The sequence below is a fragment of the Culex pipiens genome, chromosome 1, assembly GCF_016801865.2.
Source record: "Culex pipiens pallens isolate TS chromosome 1, TS_CPP_V2, whole genome shotgun sequence".
Classification (NCBI taxonomy): Eukaryota; Metazoa; Arthropoda; class Insecta; order Diptera; family Culicidae; genus Culex; species Culex pipiens.
Genome location: NC_068937.1, coordinates 10,616,032 through 10,638,713, shown reverse-complemented (window position 1 = coordinate 10,638,713; position 22,682 = coordinate 10,616,032). Strand labels below are relative to the sequence as shown.

The 22,682-nt window shown below is 38.5% G+C and overlaps 2 protein-coding genes across 2 annotated transcripts in view; one reads left to right on the top strand and one right to left on the bottom strand.

The window, feature by feature from the left end:
* Nucleotides 1–17,099, bottom strand: part of LOC120430698 (uncharacterized) — a 131,810-nt gene extending 114,711 nt beyond the window's left edge. Inside the window, exon 1 of the mRNA XM_039595812.2 lies at nucleotides 16,446–17,099. The gene's annotated coding sequence lies outside the window, so the exon portion shown is untranslated. The remainder of the gene's footprint in view (nucleotides 1–16,445) is intronic.
* Nucleotides 17,100–18,200: 1,101 nt separating this feature from the next.
* LOC120431326 (uncharacterized protein K02A2.6-like) lies at nucleotides 18,201–22,229 on the top strand. Its single transcript, XM_039596461.1, has one exon. The coding sequence runs from the start codon at nucleotides 18,201–18,203 to the stop codon at nucleotides 22,227–22,229; it is 4,029 nt and encodes a 1,342-aa protein (XP_039452395.1).
* Nucleotides 22,230–22,682: the final 453 nt, after the last annotated feature.

The window sequence follows — 22,682 nt, the reverse complement described above, 5'->3', positions numbered from 1 at the left end:
CTTAATAACTGATAAACAATTGTAAAAAAAATTGTTCATACCAAATATAGTGATATTACAAAAATTTCCTTTTTTTTCATCTAAGTAATATATTTCTTCGTGAAAACGATCATATTTTTAGTAAAATAATATTATTTAATCTAAAAATGAAAGAAATGTTTCAAATACATCCTAATCTGATTTATCTAAGTGATAACAGTTCAATTGTTAGCAAATTAACATGTTGTTCCTCTTGCCACAACGGGTTGTTCGTCTTGCCCCACTAGTTGAGTAGAACGTACGGAAAATCAATTTTTTTATATCAATTTTTTGCATTAAAAAACAGGATTTTTTGAAAACTTGATCTATCAGAGTCTTAGTCAAGACCAGGAATAAGATGCTTATTAAAAAATCCGACAGATTTTTAACGTTTTTAATGGGTTACAGCGATCATTTCCTTAGCTTGTTACACTTGCCCCACTTTCCCCTATTTTTTGATTGCAAATTTGATTTAACATCGAAAAATGAAGTTGAAAAATTTTTGCGACCAATTTTTCGATTTAAAAAAAAATCAGTATTGATTCAAAAATTCATAACTCGCTCAAAGATTTTTTGCACAACCTGGAAATTTCTGAAATTTGGCATTTGATGTCCTCTAACCATTTCAAAAAATATAAAAATAGTATTTTTTTGCAAATCAAGTTTTAGTGACAAAAATTTAAATACAAAATCACCATTTTTTTTACCGTGTATCATTTTTTTCCAGTGTAGTCCATATCCATACCTACAACTTTGCCGAAGACACCAAATCGATCAAAACATTCCTTCAGAAGATACAGATTTTTGGATTTTCATACATCATTTTGCATGGCCAGCTGCCAGAGTTGGGTGGTGACGCGCGGTCAATTATGTGGCATTGTGTGTGAAAAGAAAAGAATTTTATTTCGTGTTTCATCCTAGTTGGCTTGCCCACATGCAGAAGAAAATCAGTTCAATTAGTTGGGTGGTGACGCGCGGTCAATTATGTGGCATTGTGTGTGAAAAGAAAAGAATTTTATTTCGTGTTTCATCCTAGTTGGCTTGCCCACATGCAGAAGAAAATCAGTTCAATTAGTTGGGTGGTGACGCGCGGTCAATTATGTGGCATTGTGTGTGAAAAGAAAAGAATTTTATTTCGTGTTTCATCCTAGTTGGCTTGCCCACATGCAGAAGAAAATCAGTTCAATTAGTTGGGTGGTGACGCGCGGTCAATTATGTGGCATTGTGTGTGAAAAGAAAAGAATTTTATTTCGTGTTTCATCCTAGTTGGCTTGCCCACATGCAGAAGAAAATCAGTTCAATTAGTTGGGTGGTGACGCGCGGTCAATTATGTGGCATTGTGTGTGAAAAGAAAAGAATTTTATTTCGTGTTTCATCCTAGTTGGCTTGCCCACATGCAGAAGAAAATCAGTTCAATTAGTTGGGTGGTGACGCGCGGTCAATTATGTGGCATTGTGTGTGAAAAGAAAAGAATTTTATTTCGTGTTTCATCCTAGTTGGCTTGCCCACATGCAGAAGAAAATCAGTTCAATTAGTTGGGTGGTGACGCGCGGTCAATTATGTGGCATTGTGTGTGAAAAGAAAAGAATTTTATTTCGTGTTTCATCCTAGTTGGCTTGCCCACATGCAGAAGAAAATCAGTTCAATTAGTTGGGTGGTGACGCGCGGTCAATTATGTGGCATTGTGTGTGAAAAGAAAAGAATTTTATTTCGTGTTTCATCCTAGTTGGCTTGCCCACATGCAGAAGAAAATCAGTTCAATTAGTTGGGTGGTGACGCGCGGTCAATTATGTGGCATTGTGTGTGAAAAGAAAAGAATTTTATTTCGTGTTTCATCCTAGTTGGCTTGCCCACATGCAGAAGAAAATCAGTTCAATTAGTTGGGTGGTGACGCGCGGTCAATTATGTGGCATTGTGTGTGAAAAGAAAAGAATTTTATTTCGTGTTTCATCCTAGTTGGCTTGCCCACATGCAGAAGAAAATCAGTTCAATTAGTTGGGTGGTGACGCGCGGTCAATTATGTGGCATTGTGTGTGAAAAGAAAAGAATTTTATTTCGTGTTTCATCCTAGTTGGCTTGCCCATATGCAGAAGAAAATCAGTTCAATTAGTTGGGTGGTGACGCGCGGTCAATTATGTGGCATTGTGTGTGAAAAGAAAAGAATTTTATTTCGTGTTTCATCCTAGTTGGCTTGCCCACATGCAGAAGAAAATCAGTTCAATTAGTTGGGTGGTGACGCGCGGTCAATTATGTGGCATTGTGTGTGAAAAGAAAAGAATTTTATTTCGTGTTTCATCCTAGTTGGCTTGCCCACATGCAGAAGAAAATCAGTTCAATTAGTTGGGTGGTGACGCGCGGTCAATTATGTGGCATTGTGTGTGAAAAGAAAAGAATTTTATTTCGTGTTTCATCCTAGTTGGCTTGCCCACATGCAGAAGAAAATCAGTTCAATTAGTTGGGTGGTGACGCGCGGTCAATTATGTGGCATTGTGTGTGAAAAGAAAAGAATTTTATTTCGTGTTTCATCCTAGTTGGCTTGCCCACATGCAGAAGAAAATCAGTTCAATTAGTTGGGTGGTGACGCGCGGTCAATTATGTGGCATTGTGTGTGAAAAGAAAAGAATTTTATTTCGTGTTTCATCCTAGTTGGCTTGCCCACATGCAGAAGAAAATCAGTTCAATTAGTTGGGTGGTGACGCGCGGTCAATTATGTGGCATTGTGTGTGAAAAGAAAAGAATTTTATTTCGTGTTTCATCCTGATTGGCTTGCTCAAGTCCTTCCTACATCATCGTTGATCGGGAGGCACGACGTCGTGTGAATTGTTGCATTAAAATAAGTTTAAGTATTACTGTAAATGACAGTAGAAAAGTCCTTCCTTTATCATCAATGTCGTCTGGGTAATCGTGATGAAAAATTACATTTATTCAGTATTTAAATACCTGTGCGCGAGTGTTTTAGTGTGCTAATTAGAAAGACCTTCCCATAGCATCGTTGCTCGGAAGGCTCGCCGACGGGTTTGTTATGAAAGTCCTCCCCATAGCATCGTAGCTCGGGAGGCATCGAAAAGCCAATACCTTATCCTACTAACCCAAAAAAATAATAATCACGTGATGCTTGAAGGAGATGCTGTGGATTCAACGGTCTCAAGCGGTATCAACAAGTATATAGCGAAAAACTATGTGCTTGATGAGTCTGCAACTTCAACTATCGGACTAACATTCCTCCCTTTTGTTGAACTGCAGGCTTCTTGGGAGGGCGCCGGTATTGACTAATAAAGTCGGGGTCTTCAGGGGTTAAACAGTGAACGGATGGTTGGCTCCCACTGATCATTTTTGATTCATTGTTTAACTTCAGCTGATCTGTCAATAACGGAGTAGCAGCTCATTGGCAGTCAACCATGCTCATGCTCATGCTCATGCTCATCATTTTGCATGGCCAGCTGCCAAATTTGTACGGAAAATTATATGGACAAACTAATGATGCAAAATGGCTTCTTTGGGCATACCGAAGGCACCAAAAAAGTTTCAGTCGGATTAAAAAACTGCTCAAAAACAAAACAAAAAAACAAAAAAAAACATTTGGTCGATTACAAATTTAATCCCTCTTCAGAGGAAGTGCCAAATATTAATTGAAAAAAATTCACAACTGACTGTAAACTATTAAAAATACGTACATAACGTTTAGTTTTGTATTTTACATCATACAAGGCAGATTATATTGCAAATTTTCAATTTTGGAACCACAGATCGGAAAAGACATTTTTTCATAAATTCATTGATAACTGTAATAATACAGGTACTGGTGATAACGTATAAAAAATTTGATTGATGATTAATCATTTAGAAGCGAGTATTTTGACAGAAGATACATCAAACAAAGATCAAAAGCAATGTTGCCATTTTTTTTCAAATCAAAGCAAAATTGTGGGAAGAAACAATCCTTATTTTCAAGATTCGTCACTAATTTCACCACTTCAAAGCCACGTGCAATCATCGGCACTTCACCAATAAACGTTTTTTCAGTCACTTAAAAACAATTTAAAAAGGAATTCATTGCCTTGTTCCAGCTCCTACGCGGAAGTACTGCCCGGGAGGAGAAACGTAAGGGACGGGACAAACCCCATTGAACAAACAACACTCAACTCGCCTCAACTCCGTACATGGACAAGACATTTACGCCTAATCAAACAAGAAGAAAGTCTCTCCGAAAAAAAGAAACAACCCACGATTCAACGACGACGACGCTTAGCCTGTGGTTCCATTGACCACCACCGCGCATCGCGCGCATACAATTAGTGAAACTCTTTCTTCTTCTTGATCGCGCGGCAGTGTTGCCAGCTTCTTTACGTCGCAAATTGACGTAAGTGCCCAGTCGTGTGAAATATGGGCGCTGGCAGAAAAACAAACGGAAAGCGATCGCGATTTGATTCCGCTAATTGAACGTCTTTGAAAAAGGTTTGCGCGGGGAAGATTTGAACAAGACAAAGATGTTAATTAATCTCGGGAAAGTCGCCGAACGCCTCAATGATACGCAAATACACACCCTGCGATCGATCAAACGGTTGGCTAAGCTTAAGGGGAAGTAAAACTATGCAGCGTAAAAGTGGTGGTCGAAGAAGAGGAAGAAAACATCTTAAAACACGACAAAAATAGTTGGAAATAACAAAATAAAAGACGAAGAAGAAGTGCTGCCAGACGTGGTGAGCGATTGCCGTCGAATTTTCAGCCGCGCTACCGTTCCTTCGAGCCTGGCTGGTTGGAATTTCATTAATATCAATTAAATTGGAGCCCGTGCTGTGGCTAATTTAGTCGGAGTCTGGTGCACCCGGTACTAATTGAAAATTCGCCAACGATCACCGGTTGAATGAGCCGGTTGCCTGATTCGATTCGTAAATTGAGCGATTGTGGTCGAAATTTGCAATGAGCCCTAGCGGTGATTGTGCCCTCCCCGTGAGTGTAATTGAAAATTGGGTGATTTTTCGATGGAGATAATTATTTCGAAACGAAAATTGGCAACACTGGTAATCCAACTCCAAGTGTCAAATTATGATCAATTTTTTTCAACATTCTAAAACTTTTTAAATTTTAAATATATCTGACAACACTGTTCGTGAACAAAATCAAACATACTTATTTTTCTTCAAAACTGCTCTTACCCTAAATTGATTGAATTTGGTTAACCTCAGATTTATTATAAACATCAACTGACATAAGGCTTTCTAGGCCCAGTGAAAAAAATATAATTTAATTCGAAAATGATGAACTCCTCGTCACAGTGTCCTGATGCAAACAATGATCGAGCTCGAGCTGTCACAGCCCTGCGAAGTATGTTGGCTGACATATCGGGCGGTCAGTCAAAAAAAAAAACAGCTAGAAGTTGCCTGACAAAAAACTTTTGCTAGAAAGAGATAGGAAACCTGATGCAAATAAATGTCTAGCTGTCATGTAAACACACTTTGAATGTGTTGGTAATTTTCTGACTAGAAAGCCTTATAAGCAGAATGAACACTAAGACTTCGCCTGTGGCCCATTTAGATTGCTTAGATTGATTTGATGATATTCTAAGTATGTTGCGCTATCAAACTTATTCACCCGAAAATTGGGTAACAGCTGTCAAACGTCAAATCGAAACAAATCACAAACGTCATAAAAAATGTCAAAATTCGCTCAACCTTGCCACCGATTGCACTTGATCCCACCCAAATCAGAGTAACAATTCCCAACTAAAATGGGTTACACTCTCAACGCATCTTCCCCAGCTTTCAGTAGACTGTAAACAAATGGAGCTCACCTTGGCTACACTTCTGACAGATCAAGCTCGCTTGCTGTTCCAGCTGGATCACCTCGATCGCTTTGATTACACATAATTGTGTGAGAAAAAGTTCATCTGCCGGCAAAAGAAAGATGGATGATCCAAACCCAATCTGGTCGTCGTCGTCGTCACATTAAGGCCGCTCTCGATTCGCCCAGCAGTTCTATTAACGGCCGCCAGATGGTACTAATAACGTTTGCGTCGCTTCGCGACGGCCGCCACTGCCAATTTTGACGTTTGTGCAAAAATTTGGAGCGTTGCAGATTGCAAACGCAATTGCATTCTGCCATCCAAAAGAAAGAGCGTACTGCGATTGCAAATGGCGGCGATCGCCGCCAATGCTACAGTTTCGCAAAAACAAAAACATTGTGCGAAAGTGTTTGTTTGTGAAATGCGAGAAGCCGCCGCCTGCGGCGGCGAAGTCCAAAAATTGAAAAGTAATTTCATTCTGCTGACCACTGGAGCGCAAATGGGAAAAAGGTAAATAAACACAATAGAGTGCATGCGATTATGACAGCTGAGGGTTGCGTTTTGAAGGGCCTTCCCCGTTAATTTGACGCAACGATTTTGGTGATCACAGTAGGCGCGAGAAATTTGGGGTAATCCAAACGGGATGATGTCACGTGATTGTTTTGATTGTTTAATTGGCTTTGTTTACAAAGAGGGGGCGCTCCCTAATTGTTTACATAAGCTGTGCTCATCTGCGGCGGCAGCCAGCTTTGTTTTGGTCAATCAAGCGTTACGTCAGGGTTAATGGCGGTTGGTTTTGATTGACAGAGCAATTTGAGTGTTTGATGTTGTGTTTGTTTGTTTTTTTTTTTTTGGTGGCATTGACAAGTTATTTGACGTTTGGTAAATATTGCTTAATTTGAAACAAAACAATGTCAATTGACCTTAGATAAAGTGTAAACAAACAGAAGGGTACTTCTGATTTTGAGTGTACATTAGGATGGGCTGTTTTACACAACAAAACAAAATTTCTTAAATATTGTTAATCATTTTTGTCAATTTAAAATTGACTTAAGGGTCCACTACAAATACAGTCATGCCCCGGTTTTGCACGCCTCGGTTTTGCACTGCCCCGGTTTTGAGCTTATGACATTTTGGCTATATGGGAGACATTGGCTTTATTCGTATGAAAAATTATGCAAACATCAAAATATTATAGTGTTTTGGAATCGGGATGATGTCAGCTATCCATTGAAATTATTATTTAATGAAAAATTTCACAAAAATACGTATTTTCCCTGTATTTTGAAAATACAATGTTTCTCGAAAAAATACTCAAAATAATTGTTATTGCAATATGAGTATCAAATGACTGGAATTTTTTCATACATTTCGAATGTAAAATATTTTTTTTGAAAACACTCAAAATTTTCACAAAATTGCGTATTTTCGAAAAAAAACACTCAAAATTTCAGTTTTTACAATATGGGTATCAAATGATTGGGATTTTTTTTATACATTTCGAATGTAATGACAACATATTTTTAAAACACTCAAAATTTTCAAAAAATACGTATTTTTGAAAAAGAAAATGCTCAAAATTTCAGTGTTTACAATATGGGTATCAAACGATCAGGACTTTTTATACATTTCGAATGTAATAACAACTTTTTTAAATACTCAAAATTTTCACAAAACTACGTATTTTCGAAAAAATACTCCAAATTATCGATTTAACAATATGCGATCGAGATTTTTCATACATTTCGAATGTGATAACAACATATTTTGAAAACACTCAAAATTTTTACAAAACTATGTATTTTCGAAAAAATACTCAAAATTTCCGTTTTAAAAATATGGGTATCGAACGATCGAGATTTTTCATACATTTCGAATAAAATAATAATATTTTTTGAAAATACTTTAAAAATAATTTGTGTATTTTTTTCAAAAATAGTATATAGTATAGTGAAAATTTGGAGTGTTTTCTCAAATTTGCGTTATTATTTTCGAAATGTGTAAAAAATTTTGAGTAGTTTTTCGAAAATACGTAGTTTTGTGAAAATTTTGAGCATTTTCAAAAAATTTTGTTATTACATTCGAAATGTATGAAAAAAATCCTGATCGTTTGATACCCATATTGTAAAAACTGAAATTTTGAGTATTTTTTTTCGAAAAACGTAGATTTGTGAATGTTTTGAGTGTTTTCAAAATGTGTTGTTATTACATTCGAAATGTATGAAAAAATCCCGATCGTTTGATACCCATATTGTAAAAACTGAAATAAAGAGTATTTTTTTCAAAACTACGTTGTTTTTTGAAAATTTTGAGTATTTTCAAAAAATGTTGTTATTATATTCGAAATTTAAAAAAAAATCCCAATCGTTTGATACCCATATTGTAAAAACTGAAATTTTGACTATGTTTTTTTTCGAAAATACGTAGTTTTGTAAAAAAAATTGAGCATTTTCAAAAAAATGCAAAAAGCTAACAAGACGAAAAGGAAGTACATTTTTTCATTTTTTGAAGTACATAAGAAGTTAACGATCCACTGAAGTAAAATATTCGAGTTTTTGATTCATTTAAGCAGAATAATTTTGAACACATTTTGACATGAATAGTTTAAGCTAACGATTAAATTTAAATATATATTCTTCTACTACAAGTGGATTTATGGGTCCACTGCAAATATTGTGTCCTGTGGGAGTCCACTTCAAATTAAAATTATTTTTGAAAACATATTGATTTTAAACATTATTTTTTAGTCGTTAAAAATTTGTATTTTGGATAGCAATATCAGTCAGAGTTTGTAAAATGTGTGTTTTTTATAACACTTGATCAAACAATTAAAATAAATGCACGTAATTATCTCTGCAAAATAGGGTTAAAGGACCACTGCACAAAGTGAGATTTAGGATATTGAAAATGTTAAGGGTCCACTACAGAATAATAATATAATTTATTTTTAAGTTTTGGTGACATAAAGTGAATAATTAATCTCTTTTCAATTTAATTTTTATCGACATAAAAAGTAGTTAATTATTCATTTTTTTAAACAAATTATGTTTTTTTTTTAATAAAAACTTTAGAAATATTCAAATAATTTTCAACACTTTTAAGATGAATAATTCTGTTAACAAAAAAACTTGTATACGATAAAACCTCAGTGTATTCTGTAATTTACAAAAAATAGTTAAGGGTGCACTGCAAATATTGAGTTTTTGGTTTAAGGGTCCACTTCAAATAAACACGATTTTTTAAAGTAAGTTTATTAAGCAACTTAATCGAAGTTTGCACCTAGGTTTTCACATTGTCTAACAAAGCCAACATATTAAAAAATAGAGAAGTGGAAGTGGAGTTAAGGGTGCACTGCAGTCAATATATTTATATTTTCAATATAAGAATCATTCAAATTCAGTCGATTTTTGAAAAATGTAGTTATTAGTAATAAAATATTATGTTTTTTTTCAAACTTGTGAAGTTAAAGGTCCACTGAAGTTGAATATTAGAGTTTTTATAATTAGTTTTTGATTCATTCAAGTTGAATAAATTTAAACACATGTTTCATGAATAATTCTATTTAAAAGATTTCGTTAGGAAATATTAGTAAATTAAGGTAATGGAAAATTTGGTCAAGTGCCCACTGCAAATATTGTTTTTTTTTTGTTATTAAGGGTCCACTTCACATAACTATGAATTTTAACAGATGAACAATTAATTCGTAATTTTTTTTATGCTTGGAATAAATGACACTGTCTAACAATGCCAACAAGTACAAAAAATGGAGACAATGGAAATGGAGTTGAGGGTCCACTGCAGTCAAATATTTTAAATCTGCCGATGTTTAGGATCCACTTCAGTCAAACATTAAAAATTTAGTTTTTCACGAAAAACTGAAAAAAAAAATCCAAAAAATATGTGTTAAATTAGTTCAAACTTGAAACCGAAATTCCAATTAGTTGCAAATTTGAATTTGTAATTTCGAAAAAAGTCTCCCAAGGCGAAATCGAGAGCAACGACAACGACTAGAAAGGTTCCCCGCGCGAAATTCCCGGGCGCCACCTGGCGTCAGCGCGGAGGAAATCAAAGAGGGCGCCTCAACTCAAACCCAGTAGTGGAAAACAATCAAGAATCGAGGGCGAGAGTCTTATGCTGCGCGCGGTGGGTCTCTCTTACAGCCACTTTGATGTGTTTTTCGCTTCTTCTTTTTCGTTTCGAGGTGAATTAAGAGCAGCATCAACATCAGAAATGAAGCCAAAGAGACGAAAAGTGAGGTTAGTAAAAGTAGAAGAAGGGTAGAAAACAAAGTCGCAGAAGGTAGTTGTAGACAAAAAAAGTGAAACAAGTGAACTGTGGAATGAATCACTTGGGTGGTGATGAGGTTTGTTTTTTGTTTTCGAGCAAGAGAATGTGCGAAACGTTAAAAGTTAGTCTTCCGCAGCCACAAATCAAGCAGATCTTGCGAGTGGCGGCGGCGAGGTCAAGTGAGCTCGGTCCGGAATATACTACCCAAAGTAGCCTCCAAAAGCAACCACAGACAGAGGAGTCATGTAAGCTGGCGTTTGTTGCAGGCAAATGTCAGAGCGGTTGATTTACATTTAGTGCTGCCAGATTTGATCAACCGTGGCCTAGAGAGTATGGGAATGGTGGTTTAGATTAGTGCAACGGAAATGAAAAGTGTTGCATTGTATCGCTAAAAAAGTACATGTTTTTTAGAATTAAACTAAAATTAACGTAGTCCCACGTCATTTAAATACGAATATTGCGTAGTCCTACATCAATTAAAAATTCTGCTGATATTGAAAACCTTTATATACAGCTACTTTAGAAATTTGAAATAAAATACAAACCATCATAAGCCAGCATTTCAATGTAATGTAATGTGACCTTTCTATTACGGACTTCAAAATCTAAGTTCTAAGACGAAATGAAAAGTCACTTTGAAGTGAAGTGATCTAACGGTAAGTGGCGTAATCGAAGGCGTTATGGTAAGTACAAAAACTGTCAATCTGTTAAACTGTGATTCTGTCAAACTGTCAATCTGTCAAAACTGTCAATGTACACTCTTATTCAAAATCACTTTTTTTGTCCAAACCGACATTATTTTAATAAATGACTGATTTTTTCGATTTTGGCAAGAAAAAATAGTAATTTTTAAAGTGCCATGTAGAGAAATTGTTTCAAAAACCTCCAACACGGAAATGAAACAACTTCCACTGCCCTCCCACCTAATCTACAATCAGCGTGTAAGCAACCGTACCACTTTTTTTTTTTGCTCTTCCCCCATAATTTCGCTGCAATTGTTCGCAGGGGGGACAATTCGCTTAGCTACTCCGCCCCCTCCTCCTTTGGCAGTGTTGCCAGCGCCCGATCCGTCACTAATCAAGTGATTATACACAGTGTGCACACACACGCTTATCCGGAAGGGCGCAGAGAACCGCTAATTCTTGATTTAGATTCTTTTTTTTTCTCACACATGGTGGTGGTGACATGACAAACCAGGGGCTTGGACAATTTGCGCCCAAGAACGGGATTTCTTCTTTGAAAAGCGCAGCTCTAGATTGGATTGGTGGTCACACGATATTAGCGATTAGCGCAGAAGAGGAGGGAGATGTTCTGTCAACGGGTTGATCTAGGAATGGGGCAATAATTAGCGAGGCTAATTATTTTACCGCGCGTGAGTACATCCGCGTTGACGTGAGGGAATGGAGCTGGAGATGGGTTCGACATAGAGGAAGATCGCTGGAAATTGCTGTCGCTAATTATGATGGGGGAACTTTGGTCACATCCTTGCTAAAATTATCATCGTAAAATTGAAAAATAAGTCTGAATGGCAAAGCATAGTTTGGAATGAGTTAATTTTTTTTTTTCAAATTAAAGCAATATTTTAAGAAACTCTTTATTAAAGTTATTTTAACCAATTTAAAGTTAAATCTGATTTTAAAATAAAATTTACAAAGAAATCAAAAATTTCAAAAATATGGCTTTGTAAATCGGACAAAAAAATGCATTTTTAAATATTTTACTTCCTGTCAAAACCCTGTTCTGTCAAAATTATTGGTCAAATATGATACATTGAAAAGCAAATTTGAAGAAACTTTTCGGATATTCTCTGGAATTAAATCTGAGGTGATCATCACCGATAAAAAAAATAATTATTTATCAAAAATTTAAAATAAAACAATTCAATTAAACAAGTGTTTCAAAAGTATTTTACACGAGTCCAGTTGTTTTGCAATTATTATTTTTCAAAATATCTTGCTAACGACGAACAAAAATTTCGTAAAAAACCCTACAACATATTTCAAGCAAATGTAGGAATAACATTTTGGAATGAATAAAAAAACAAAAATGAAATTTCTGTCATACCTTATCAAAATGACTAGAAAAATCAATAAAGAAATAAAATTTACAGTCTTTCAAATATCGCTGAAAATTGCTTTTAATGTTATTTTCATTTGGCTTTAATTAGGCATAATTTTGTACAATAATTTCTGATTTTCTGATATTGTAGACACCAATACAGCAAAGTTGAAAATTATAATGAGGATAAAATATTCACACGCAAAAAAAAACATTTTTTATTTCCTTTTTGCCTTTCTTTCTGAAGACAAGTATTAGATCTGTCTACAGATCTGTTTTCACAAAGATTAAAATTCTAAAAACCCGTAATTTGTTTTTTTAATGTGTTCCCGTGGACCAAAAAAGACCAAATTTCTCAACCACGGAGCAGTATAGAATATTTAGGGTGGCCGCTCAAAGTTAGGACATCGGAAAAATCGGGAAAAACCTGGGATTCACCCAAAAACCGCAAAAAAAAGTTCTGGAAAAAATTGTGATCATTGTTTCGGTAAGAAATGCCTTCCATTGGAGGGTCTGGAAAAGTCGTGAAAAAAAATTGGGAATTCTAAAATGGGATTTGAGTAGCCACCCTGATAATTTATTTTTGAAAAAAAAAATGCGACTGGAAAGTTATTCACATTTCTTTCAACCAGACCAGGTAAAAGTTTTTTTTTCAATGAATATTTATATTTAACTGGGCTGTTGAAGTTCGAAGTTCGAAAGTTCGAAAGTTCGAATTTTGGTCAAATATCTTGAAAAAAAAATCGCATTTGAATAAATTAAATTTGGTCAAATATCTTCAAAAATTCCTTTTTGAAATATCGGAAAAAAATCTAAATTTGGTGAAATATCTTTAAAAATGCCACCTTGAGACAGCTAAAAAAAATTAAATTTGGTCAAATATCTTGAAAAATACCTATTTGAAATATCGAAAACATCGTAATTTGGTCAAATATCTTGAAAAATACCTACTAAAAACATAAAAAAAATCAAATTTGGTCAAATATCTTGAAAAAAATCGCATTTGCAACAGCGAAAAGCAAAATTTCAATTTGTTCATAATTGAAAAATAATACCTATTCAAAACAGCGAAAAAAAATCTAAATTTTGTCAAATATCTTGAAAAATACCTTTTTGAAATATCGAAAAAAATCTAAATTTGGTAAAATATCTTTAGAAATACCTCCTTGAAACAGCTAAAAAAATTAAATTTGGGGTCAAATATCTAAAAAAAATCCTTTTTGAAATATCGGAAAAAATCTAAATTTGGTAAAATATCTTTAAAAAGTACCTCCTTGAAACAGCTAAAAAAATAAATTTGGTCAAATATCTTTAAAAAATACCTATTTGAAACATCGAAAAAAATCGTAATTTGGTCAAATATCTTGAAAAATAGCTATTAAAAACATAAAAAAAAATCAAATTTGGTCAAATACCTTGAAAAAACTCGCACTTGAAACAGCGAAAAGCAAAATTTCAATTTGTTCATAAATGAAAAATAATACCTATTCAAAACAGCGAAAAGAAAACGAAATTTTGTCAAATATCTTGAAAAAATACCTATTTGAAACATCGAAACAATCAAAATTTTGTCAAATAGTTTGAAAAATACCTATTAAAAACACCATGAAAATACATCGAAATTTGGTCAAATATCATCAAAAAATCTATTGAAAACATTGAACAAATTCGAAATTTGGTCAAATATCTTGAAAAATACCTAAATAGGTATTTTTCAAAATATTTTACCAAATTTCGATATTGAAAACTTAAAAGAATTCGAAATTTGGCCAAATATCTTGAAAAATATCTATTCGAAATAGCAAAAAAAAACAAAATTCAAAAACATTGAAAAAAAAATTAAATTTGTAAAAAAAATAAACTACCTATTTGAAATACCTATTAAAAACAAAAAAAACGAAATTTGGTCAAATATCATAGAAAATACCTATTCAAAACAACGAAAAACTGAATTTTATCAAATATCGACAAAAAGTAAATCTGGTCAATTATCTTAAAATATATATTTTTATATGTCGAAAAAAAACGAAATTTGGTCAATTATCTTGAAAAAATACCTATTTGAAACATCGAAACAATCAAAAGTTTGTCAAATAGTTTGAAAAATACCTATTTGAAACCACCAAATACCAAATTCAGATAACTTTTAAGTACACAGTAAAACAATTGTGTAAATTTGGAAGGTTTAATTTTGGAAAGTTGAATATTTCCTCCTTTATGATGTAATTTTACCTCAATTAAGACTGAAAAAGCGACATTACAGCAGAAAAGTGATAAAATTACACATTTTCAGAGGTAAAATTACACATTTTTTTTGACATAATATTATATTACCATGATTTTTTCTGTGTAGCTTTTGAAAATTTCAGTATAATTTAACCTTTAAAAGCCCAATTTTTTTTCGAAAATTTTTATTTTTCCCGTGTTCAGGAGGTAATTTTGAGCAACTTTTGTTCTACGAAAAAAATTACATCTCTTGTTTTATGTTTTTCTTGTTTCATTTTTAGTATTTTAATTTGCATTTATCTTGTTTAGTTTATGTTTGTTTTGGGTAGTATTTGGCCTATTCTACCACCTCCGGTTTTTACAGTCACTTTTTCAATTTTTTGCTTGTTTTTCACGTTTAAATTGTAAAAAAAAATGCACAGAGGCATAGTCTGGGACACTAGAAAAAATACTGCATACTTCTTTTTTACTTAAAATATAGGAAATGTTAGAAAAAAACACAGCTTAAGTTTACCCCTAAAAAAATACATTTTTAAAAACATTGGCCAAGTTACATAAAGCAAGTAAAACTTCCAACCAATAAATTTCTAAAAATTTAATACACAGTAAAACAATTGTGTAAATGTGGAAGGTTTCATTTAAGAATGTTGAATTTTACCCCTTTTATGATGTAATTTTACCTCAATTTAGACTGAATGATAAAATTACACATTTTCAGAGGTAAAATTACACATTTTTTTCTGACATAAGAGATAATATTACCATGATTTTTTTTCTGTGTACCTCTTCTTTCCAATGCTTTATAAAGATCAAAAATTGGTTAAAGATCAAAAATTGGTCTAAAGGCGGGGTTGGGTTGTAAATTGTAATAACAGTGCTGTTTGACAGGTTTATTTATTTAAATATACAATTAAAATAATGCAAGTCTATTCTATTACAAATTATGATGACCTACGTTGTCAAATTTGGAAAATGCCAAATGGAAAACTATTTGTACAATTTAGCTCAAAGCAACTTCTCGTTACCGTCCCCAAGGCCCTAGACCACACTATCTTGTCTTCCAGGAAGATTCTCCCGTGATATGATGTGGGCTAATGACGCTCACTAGATGAAGTTATAACAAGTACTCAGTCGGAGGCATCATGGCTAAAGGTTAGGGAGGATGGTCGTTTCTTACGTTCCATCGCAAAAGTAAGTTATCCCAGGAATGGCGTCGTGTCCACCAAGACGACGACGTGTAGGGTCGCGGCCACATTCCAGATGGGATGGCCCATCTTCGCTGGGGGAGATTACCCATAATTAAGGCACCGACCAACGGATGTAATGATACGTATCGTAGTCGAACGAGCAAAAAAAAGGGTTTTGTTGTTGTTGACGGTGGATGAATCTCGTAAATCCGATGGACCCTTCGGGAACGACCCCCCCTCGCACGATAACGAGTTGAAAATGTTGTGTTTTGATAAGCGGGGAGAGCTCACTGGAATATAGGTTAAGGGTAATCGCAAGCCGCAACTCAATTGATCATCTTATTATTGATACGATGGTGGAAATAAAAAACTATAGGTTAGCAATTTTCTGAAATTTAAAAGCAAACGTGTAATTCAAAAATAACGTGTAGCTAAACGTCAAACCAACTGTCAACCGTACACTTCTAAGAGAATGTTTAAAATGAAATTAAAATTAAATCTTCTAGAAGTCAATTCTTCAGACCTGAGGAGGTCCGCAACCCTACTCGATCTTCGGTAATTACCAAAGTACCGGAATTTGCGCGATCTTCTGGTTCTGATCGGCAAACCTCCCGGGCTAGTGCCGCTGAACAGCAGAACATTGCGCAAGCTGAACCAGTTTCCCCATCGTGGTTCGATCGATATGTTGCGGACTCTCCTCCACATTCCAGCGGGCAACATATGCGAGCCTGCCCGTATGTATCGAGGAGGGGGGAACAGATTTAGTCTATGTGCAAGGTAGCAAATGGCAGGAAAATAAGGAAGGAAGCCCGGCCGCAGCTGCTACTCTATCATTAAAAAAAATAGCATATTAAACCGATCCCGCGAGCGCACACCCAAAGACTTACCGCTTCTTGAGCTTCGGCGCGGAGAGGCCTTGATTCAAGTGCCCGTGTTCGGCTGCAAGTGCTCCAGGAAATCTTCCCGTTGTGTTGTGTTTCAGCTTCGCGATCGCTTCCTTCCAGGCTTCAAACAACTGTTACGCGCTCAAGGTTTCTGAAGTTCTTCCCTCTGTTCATGCACCGAAGAACTAGACGCAGTAGGTCACGATCAGGTTGTTGTTGTTGTCCCAGAAGGTTCCAGCTTCCTCTGCCTTACACTCTGCTTGTTGCTTCCTCACAAGATGTGTTCACGAATCGGTTTCTTTCTTCTCCAAAGCCGTAACTTTTGACATTAAGGTGACCCCGACAGCTCGTTCAACACGGGTGACCTCCAACGGCAGTAGGCGACGAACTCCGCTCTCACCTTCTTCCGTTATCGCCGTACGTACAAGTGTCACACCACACGACACACGCAATACACGACAAAGGAAAACATCCCAAAAAAAAAACCTCAAAAATCTCTCAGTCTATTCCCGTCTTTGACACTCTAAAACACAAAGCAGGCCCTGAGAGAGAGGTCACCACAAGGTTTCTTCGTCGTCGTCTTGCTCTTCCTCACCACATTCACCAAACCAAAACAAATCCAAATTAGGGATCGCCGCGGCCACCTTCGATCGGGGGGCTTGACATTCACCACACACACACTGGTCACAAACCGCGCGCACACACGTTCAAACGAACCAAGAAGGGATTTTATAACGGTAACCGAAATCAGCTGAGCGCTCCGCGCAGAGAGAGAGAGCAGCAGCAGACGCAAACAGGTGCGCTCACGTGCACCGTTCGGACTCGACTGTGGCGGCCGGAACGTGGTGAGAGCGGTTGAGACCCCCCTCGCGTGGTGATGGTCGACGATCGGTTGAGGGAAGGGAACGAACCGTGATCGCGCGCGGTTTGGTTGCTGAGTTGAGGAAGATCTCCCGCGAATGGCAGGTTCTTTGGAGCGAGACGTTGAGGTTAGAGAGAAGCTAGGAGAGAAGAGAGAGCGAATCGGACAGTGGGTGCAGATCGGCTGAGTTTTAGACATAAAATTCAGAATCTAAATAAACCTATTTATTGCAAGATTTAATGTAGTATTCATATGAGTTAAACAATTCTGGAGTTTTTTTTTGAAAAGGTCCAATAAACCAAATTTTCAGTTTTTGCTTTTTGGGTGTTCTTAAATACCCCTGACTCAAGGCGGTTTCAAAAACACCCAAAAAGCAAATACTGGAAATTTGGTTTATTGGACCTTTAAAAAAAAAACTCCAGAATTGATTGCAGTTTAAATGCCGGCCATAGAGCGCGTGCAAGTGGACTAGAATGGAAATTATACATTTCGTGAAAATTTGTAGCTGTCCATAACAAACTTATTTTCTACAGGGTCAAAACTGTGGAGTCAGATGGTACATGTTATACACTGTTATACACATACACACACATAAATGTCATCCGTCACAATAAAGAGTCAGTTCAGTACCAACTATCATGGCGTCATGTTCACTTACTAACATGGTGTCAGAAGTGACTTAAATTTCGCGAAAAAAAAAACGAATTTCTTCGTCGCGAGAACGCGTCGCGCAAGAAAACATCAAGAAATCGAGTCGAACCCCAGTGAAAGTTGGTGCAAAACGGCAAAACGGCCGAGGTTCAGCAAGATGAGCAACATTCCGGTCCCGTCGCCGCTGCAGCTCGGAGAGGAGCAGGAGGAGTCCTTCAAGACGTTTAAAGCGCATTGGGGATATTATGCGATTGCCACTGAAGGCCGCGGAGACACAGGTTGCCATCCTGATGTCCGTTCTGGGCCCAAAAGCGATTTTGCTGCTCCATGACCTGGGCCTGACAGAGGAGGAAAAGAAGTCAACGGCCGCCATCTTGCAAAAGTTGGAGCTGAAGTTGACACCACAGCGAGAGAAGCGAACGGAGCGCACCGAGTTTCGTAACATGAAGCAGCTGCCCGAAGAAAGTTACGATGATTTCTTGAAACGGTTGAGAAACAAAGTGAAGCACTGCGCGTTCGGAGCAGCGGAGCAGAAAGAAGAGTTGAAGGAACAATTCGTGAAGGGAATCCGTAACAGTGAGCTCCGGAAGCAGCTGCTGAGAGATGAAGCTCTCTCTCTGGAACAAATGGTGGACAAGGCCAACGCAGAGAAGAAGATCGACGAGTTGGTGGAGGCCTACGACCAGCTCCACTGCGACCCGGGAGAGGGAGGCTCGAAGTCTGCGCTGAAAGTGACGACAACAAAACGGTTGACGAAGAACTGCTTCTTCTGTGGAAGTCTGCACGGCAGGAAGAAGGAAGAATGTCCAGCCTGGGGCAAGAAGTTCAGAAAGTGTGGAAGAATGAACCACTTTGAGAGTGTGTGTAAATCTGGCCCGAAGTTTAAGAAGGCACCCAAGCTGAAGAAACGGCAAAGAAGAGGCACTGTCCGAAAGGTGGAAGAAGAAACAACTTCCAGTGAGAGCGACGATTCGGACATTGAAGAATCGAATTTTGTGGACATCTTCAGTGTGGAGAAGAAATCGAAAAGTCAGATGAAGATCGTCGTCTCGCTGGAAGTTGGGCCGGGCTACGCAACGACGCTCAAGTGTCAGGCGGACACTGGGGCTATGGTGAACATCATTAGCTTGAGAGACCTCCACAAGTGCGTGAAAAAGCCGTCGATGGCACCGACGAAAGTGAAGCTGCGCTGTTTCGGGGGGCAAGTGATCGTGCCTGTTGGCAAAGTGGAACTTCCAGTGCGGTTGAAGCAAAAACGAGAAGTTCTTAGCTTTGTGGTGGTGAAATCGAAACAGAAGCCTCTGCTGTCGGCGTCGGCCTGCATAACCTTGGGAGTGATCAAAGTGGAGCATGTTGGCTCAGTTGAAGTGATGCAGAACTCGTGCGAGGCGATCGTCAAGGAGTTTGATGACGTGTTTGACGGAGATGGCTGCTTCGACGGTGAGTTTAAAATAGAAGTGGATGAAAGCGTTCGCCCAGTGCAGCAAAAGGCGAGGCGCATTCCAGTGGCGTACATGGGAGAGCTGAAAAAGACTATAAGTGACCTAGAAGTGCGCGGCATTATTGAACCGGTGAACAAACATGCGGAGTGGATCAGCAACCTAGTGTTAGTGAAGCGCGGCAGTAAGCTGCGATTATGTCTGGATCCTTCGGAACTGAACTCGGCGATCAAGCGTACCAGACAACAAATCCCAACGGTCGAAGAAATGTTGCCAGATCTGCAGAACGCAAAAGTGTTCTCTGTCCTGGATGCGAAAAACGGGTTTTGGCATTTGAAGTTAGATGACAGCAGCTCGGAACTGACCACGTTCTGGACACCGTTTGGAACCTACAGATGGATGCGGATGCCATTCGGGATTTCAGCAGCCCCCGAAATGTTCCAAAAAGAACAACAGCAGATCATTTGTGGCTTGAAAGGGACGCGCTGCATCGCTGACGATATACTGATATACGGCGTAGGCGACACCATGACAGAGGCATTAGAGGATCACAACAGGAATCTGAAAGCTGCATTGGTTCGGTTCCGAGAAAGAGGATTGAAGATCAACAGATCCAAGATGAAGCTAGCGATGACCGAAGTGCCGTTTTTCGGACACATTCTGACGAACACAGGTGTGAAACCGGATCCGCAGAAAGTCAGAGCAGTTGCGGAAATAGAGTCACCGAAATCCAAGAAGGAGCTCCACACGTTCTTGGGATTGGCCACGTATCTGGGAAAGTTTCTACCGTCGCTGTCAGAAATTTGTGCTCCACTGAGAAACTTGGTCAAGCAGGATGTAGATTTTGTGTGGAACGAGCAGGCGGAGAGCTCATTCGAACAGCTGAAACAGTTGGCAGTTACGGCACCTGTTCTGCGCTACTTCGACCGGAGGGAAAAGCTGACCATCCAGTGTGATGCGAGCAAGGCAGGGGTCGGTTGTGTTCTACTACAAAACGGACAGCCAGTAGTTTACGGATCAAGGACGCTGACAAAGGCCGAAAGCAATTATGCGTGTATTGAGCGAGAATGTCTGGCGATAGTGTTTGCATGCAAACGGTTCGAGCAATACGTGGTGGGAATGCCAGGTGTGGTCGTGGAGACGGATCACAAGCCGCTCGTCGAGATATTCAAGAAGCCCATACACACAGCCCCCATCAGACTGCAGCGAATGATGTTGGCGTTGAAACGGTATGTTGTAACTGTTACGTACCGGAAAGGTTCCGAAATGCACGTGGCAGATCTGTTGTCCAGAACGGCGAAACGAGCATCAACTGAAGGAGTAGACAACGAGTTTGAGATCTATGCCATCAAAAGCACGGAGAGCCTGCTTGAATACTTCGCGGAGATCAACCTCGCGGAGTGCCTCAACCTGTCAGATCGTCGTTTTCAAGAAATTGCTGCTGAGACAAGAAAGGATCCGGTTCTACAGAAGCTGATGAAGGTGCTGACGGAAGGTTGGCCCGAACGGAAAGAGGACATCGACGACGAGCTGCTTGTGTATCGCACAATGAAGGATGAACTGACGGTCCAGCAAGGCGTGGTACTAAAGGCTGATCGGGTACTCATCCCAAAGACTTTACGCCAGACGTTCGTGAAACGTCTACATAGAGCTCATCAAGGAGTAGAATACACGCTCAGAGCCGCCCGAGAGTCAATGTTTTGGCCAGGAATGAGTGATCAAGTGACGAATGCTGTCCAAAGTTGCGAAGCCTGCATGGAGTTCAGTTCAAGCCAATGTGCACCCCCAATGAGCACACATGAGATACCCAAGTACCCATTCCAGCGTGTGCATTTGGACCTGTGCGAAGTAAGCATGGAAGGTTGCAAAACAACAATGCTGGTGACCGCTGACAGTTATTCTGACTTCGTGGAGGTCGACATACTGAAGAGCACGAGCACAGCAACCATAGTAGAGTGCTGTAAGCGGAACTTCGCGAGACATGGCGTCCCGGAAGTTGTTGTTAGCGATAACGGGCCGCAGTTTGACAACGCCAGTTTTAGAAAATTTGCACAGGATTGGGAGTTTGTACACAGCACTTCTTCACCGTATCACCAGAGCGGAAACGGGAAAGCAGAATCTGCTGTGAAGCAGGTCAAGCGGTTGTTCAAGAAGACGACGCGGGCAGGAGAAGACTTTTGGCAAGCGTTGTTACAGCAAAGGAATACACCAAACAAAATTGGAAGCAGCCCTACGCAGCGCCTTCTTGGAAGGAGCACTCGGAACAGCATTCCGGTGGTGACAAGTAAGCTAAAACACATTTTCCAACCAACAGAAGCGGACAAAATTGTGGAACATCGCAAGAAAGTGAAGAAGTGCTATGACAGATCAACGAAGCCGCTCCCGGAACTTCAAGTTGGAAAGGAAGTAGTGTTTCAGCGACGGCCCGATACAGACAAGCGGTGGGAGAAAGCGGTGGTGTTGCAGAAACATCCGGACAAGTCGGTGCAACTGAGAGCTGCAGATGGAGCTGTGCTACGGAGAAGCGCTGTTCACGTGAAGCCTTTCGGGAGAGCTGTGAGCGGTGAAGGTAGATTAGAGCACCGGCGGGAAACAAGTCCCGAGCAACCCAACATCACGGAACGTGACATAGAGTCTGGTGGAGTATTGGATAGGCGCTCACTCGGACAGCAGAAGCAACGTGAGGGCAACAGCCAGCCTGTTGGCACCGAGCTCGATCGGGGATCGCCAGCCGGACAGGAAAGTATGGATTCGACGTCACAAAGAGTAGCGGATACCCAACGTCCGAAGAGGGAGATCAAGAGACCCAAGAAGCTCGAGGATTACGTAGTTTAAGTTTTTTTTGTTTGCGACACACCCCTCTAGTTTGAATTTAACATTTTTTTTATGAAAGGGGAGATGTTATACACTGTTATACACATACACACACATAAATGTCATCCGTCACAATAAAGAGTCAGTTCAGTACCAACTATCATGGCGTCATGTTCACTTACTAACAGTACATTCGTTTGAGCTTGAGTGAAGGGAATGAAACATCGGAGATGACGTCTTAGTCGTAGTCGGGTAATTTTTAGCAACTTTGAATGGCAGCTATTTTTGGAGTCGGAGCCGGCGGAGTCGTATCTCTCTGGAGAGCTGGAGTTGGAGACTCTTTAACCCTCTACAACCCAATCCCGCCTTTAGACGGGCTTTGTCTAAAAATTCGCCAAACAATATTTTTTCAACCAATAGAGTTATCTATGTGCGCATGTATTGCGTGTACGTACACGAAAAAGATTGAGGTTA